At 65.1% G+C, this 3,362-nt stretch overlaps 1 protein-coding gene across 1 annotated transcript; it reads right to left on the bottom strand.

Annotated features, from left to right (window-relative positions):
* Window positions 1-799: 799 nt before the first annotated feature.
* On the bottom strand, window positions 800-2,639 carry LRRC10B (leucine rich repeat containing 10B). The gene has a single exon (XM_027090567.1). The coding sequence runs from the start codon at window positions 2,483-2,485 to the stop codon at window positions 1,607-1,609; it is 879 nt and encodes a 292-aa protein (XP_026946368.1). The 5' UTR covers window positions 2,486-2,639; the 3' UTR covers window positions 800-1,606.
* Between the last annotated feature and the right edge of the window lie 723 nt (window positions 2,640-3,362).

The raw sequence follows: 3,362 nt of genomic DNA, 5'->3' as shown, positions 1-3,362 counted from the left end.
GAAACGCACATTCTTTCTCCGAGAAATATAATTTATGTTTACAGCCAATTTTTTTTTTTCTTCCTAAAGAAAACGCTACCATGGAGGGGGCCCTGCCCCCGACAGTGTCCCTGAGCGGCCCTGGCCCTGGGCCCTCCTCCCATTATTGCTTGGATGGGAAAGATCTGGCCCTGGGAATTGCAGAGCGAGGCCTCACTCCTCACCCCCGGAGGCTGTCCTGGTGACGGAGTGGAGGCACACAGTGCTCGTCCCATGCCCCACACCATGCCAGCCACCCCGATGGTGCCCATTTAAGGGAATGGAGAGTTACAGGCAGTGGCTACACTGGAGCAGCCGCCCAGAGTAGAGAGCCTGTGAAGAGCAAGCAGGCAGCAGAGCTGGTTCCTGGCCCGTAAGACACTTCCCTCCTCTTTCCCTGCGGAGAAACTCAGCCTCAGCAGCCCTGCTTGGCTGGCGAGCGGCTGTGGCTAAGGGTGCCGTCCTTGACGATGCAGAAAGGCACAGCCCTGTGTGCCTCCGGAGGGCCCAGGGGGACTTATCACAGGGCCTTTGCCCGGACCTAGAGTCCTTGGGGGAGTGCAACGGGGGAAGAGGCACAGGGAAACAGACCAGAGAGAGGAAGGGAATCTGGGCTGGCAGTGATTTCAGGATAACTGTGGCTCCCCTGCACGCCCCCCACCTCTAAGATTTGCATAAAGGGAAGGCGGAAAAGCACCAGGTCGCATGCAGTGCTGAGCTGCAGCATCAGCTCTAAATAAACGCAGCTCCTTGTGTGCAGATGGATAAACTGAGGCAGTGCAGGAGGCCCTAGAGGCACAGTGGCTTCTTTTCAAACTTGACAGCTGGAAGGCTCAGGCTGTGGGGAAGGGAGGGAATGTTCTCTTTCCCAGCAAGATTCCAGGCACAGGCTGGAAGAACAGAACAGAGTAAAAGGCAAGGGCAGAGACCTTGCCTTCTGAGTCCCCCCTTCCCCCCACAAAATTTAGGGGACCTGGGGAGGGAGGTATGTACCATGATCCCCGGTGGAGGAACAAGGGCAGCTATGCTTAGGGCCCCAATCCCGGTTTCCCACACCTGTCTGTCCTGGGCACCAGCCCCAACTCCAAGCCCCTGCCCCTGGGCCAGGCCTTCTTCTGGGGGCAGTTCTTCCTCAAGCAGGCTTGTGGTCCACACCAGAGGTAGCGGCTCCTGCGCCAGAAAGGGTGGACCTAGAAGACCCAGACTCCAGGAGGAGGGAGGTTGCTGGGTGCCCTGAGCCTCCAGACTCTGCCAAGGGGATGATTCCATGGTCAGTGTGACCCTGGTTCCAGGAAGAAGCTGGTGCCTTTACCACTGTGTTGTCAGTGACTCTATCAGGGACCAGAAGGAGCTATAAGAACTGGACGGAACCGGGACTTCTTGGCCTGAAGACCGCCCGGAGACCAGCCAGTAGGCAGTCTTTTCACTACCCTGGAATGTCTGAAGATGACCCCCAGGCCTGCCTGTCCCCGGCAGCTTGCCCAAAGAGACCCCTTCCCTGCCTCAAGTAGGGACCCACCGTTCCCACAAACCTTCCCAGAGGCCCTCCTCCCAGAGTGGCCGAGGCCCAAACACCTAGAGCACAGGCTCAGGTGCCCAGTCCTGGAGCTGCTTCCAGGGCGCAGAGGCTGTCCACGGGGGGTCCCAGAGCCCGGGAGCTCCCGCCCCCTATGAGCAGGTCTTCTTCCTCCTCATCCTCAAAGACCCGCGCTGGGCGCCTGGGCGGCGGCCGGGGCGTGGGTTCGTCGCGCTCGGCCATGCGCTCGACGGCGCCCTCGCCCACAAGGAAGACCGTGTCGGCGACGCGGGGGGGCCCAGTGACCGGGTTGTGGTCGTAGGAGAAGACGCGCAGGGCGCGTAGCGGGTGCAGGTCGGGGAAGCCGCCCAGGCGGTTGCGGTCTAGGTCGAGGATGTGCAGGCGGCCCATGCGCAGCAATGCGGGCGGGAACTCCTCGAAACGGTTGCCGTAGAGCCAGAGGCCGCGCAGGCCCGTCATGCGCGGCAGCTCCGCGGGCAGCGCACGCAACCGGTTGTCGCCCATCTGCAGCGACTGCAGCGCCACCAAGCGCAGAAGCGGCCGCGGGAAACGCCGCAGGAAGTTGCCCTCGATCCAGAGGCAGCGCAGGCTCTGCAGCTGCGCGAAGTCGTTGGGCAGTGCCGGCAGCCGGTTGCTGCCCAGGTAGAGGCGCGTGAGGCGCGGCAGGCGACACAGACCGTCGGGCAGGCGCTCGAGTTTGTTGAAGTCGAGAGCCAGGATGCGCAGCTCGCGCAGCTCCTCGATCTCCTCGGGCAGCTCGCGCAGCCCCGTGCCGCTCACGTACAGCTTCTGCAGGCGGCTCAGAGCGCACACGGCGCTGGGCAGCCGCCGCAGCCGCCTCCCGCTCAGCTCCAACTGCTCCTCGCCATTGCGCAGTTGCTCCTCCGCGTCCGATGGCAGCTCGTCCGGCATGGACTCGGCTATGCCCATGGTCACGGGCCCCGGCCGGGGCCGCCGCCGCCGCCCGGCATCGCCCCGCCCTCGCGAACCCCCGGTCTCCTCGACGGGGCCAAGGCCGCGCCGGCTCCGGGGCCCCCCGCCCCGGCCTGCCCCTACGCCGGGAGGGGGGCCGTGCCTGGCCGGGAGGAGGCGCCCTCCTGGGGCCCAGCCGCCGCGCGCCACGGGCCGCGCTCCGCCGTCCGCCCCCCGGCCTCCCCTGCTCCCTCCGCCGGAGGCCGACTGGCTCAGGTTAGCACTGACTCGCAACTCTGAGACCCGTTGCCCTGGCAACCCCCGACGCGCGTGCGGCTGCCAATCAGGCGGAGGGAGGGAGGGGCGGGGCCAAGGTGCCACCAGAGCGGGGTCCCGGCGCCGGGGCTCGCGCCCCGCGTTCCCCCCCGACCAGCCCCGGAGCCAGCGCCCGCCGAGGGAACCCAAGATCCGCTGTCCGCAAGCCTGGCACCGTGCCAGCACAGACCCGACGACAGACGCTGTCTACGCTTCCAGCCACAGCGAGCCGTTTGGTGTGCGGTTGTGTGCGTCCAGAGCTGCAAGTCCAAGAAGAAGGAACCAAGGACCGAGGAAACGCCGGCGCGCGACCCAGGACTCTGGACAAGTGGCTCTCGAGGAGGGACTGAGGGGCGCGGTCATTGCCGGCCGTTCATGTACAGCGGCGTGCGCCCAGTCTTCCCGCTGGGGTCACTTTAAGATAGTAACTCAGACCATTGTTCCTTTCTGGGCTTTTTCAGACTGGGTCACAGCTGAGGATCTGCGGGGACCCAAGCTTGGCTCCGCCCCCCCTCCCCGCCCAGTGCACCCGCAGTGCACAGCAGGTTCCTGGTTCGTGCACTCACACCCCCCTCTCCTG

This window comes from Aethalodelphis obliquidens, unplaced genomic scaffold (genome assembly GCF_003676395.1).
Source record: "Aethalodelphis obliquidens isolate GAN/ISIS:26980383/991018 unplaced genomic scaffold, ASM367639v1 scaffold69, whole genome shotgun sequence".
NCBI classification, from domain to species: Eukaryota; Metazoa; Chordata; class Mammalia; order Artiodactyla; family Delphinidae; genus Aethalodelphis; species Aethalodelphis obliquidens.
Note: the sequence above shows the minus strand (reverse complement) of the source record. Positions and strands in the feature narration are given on the sequence as shown.

What these genes read in the sequence shown, in the direction of transcription:
- LRRC10B (XM_027090567.1), bottom strand. Translation starts at nt 2,485, where the DNA reads ATGGGCATAGCCGAGTCCATGCCGGACGAGCTGCCATCGGACGCGGAG.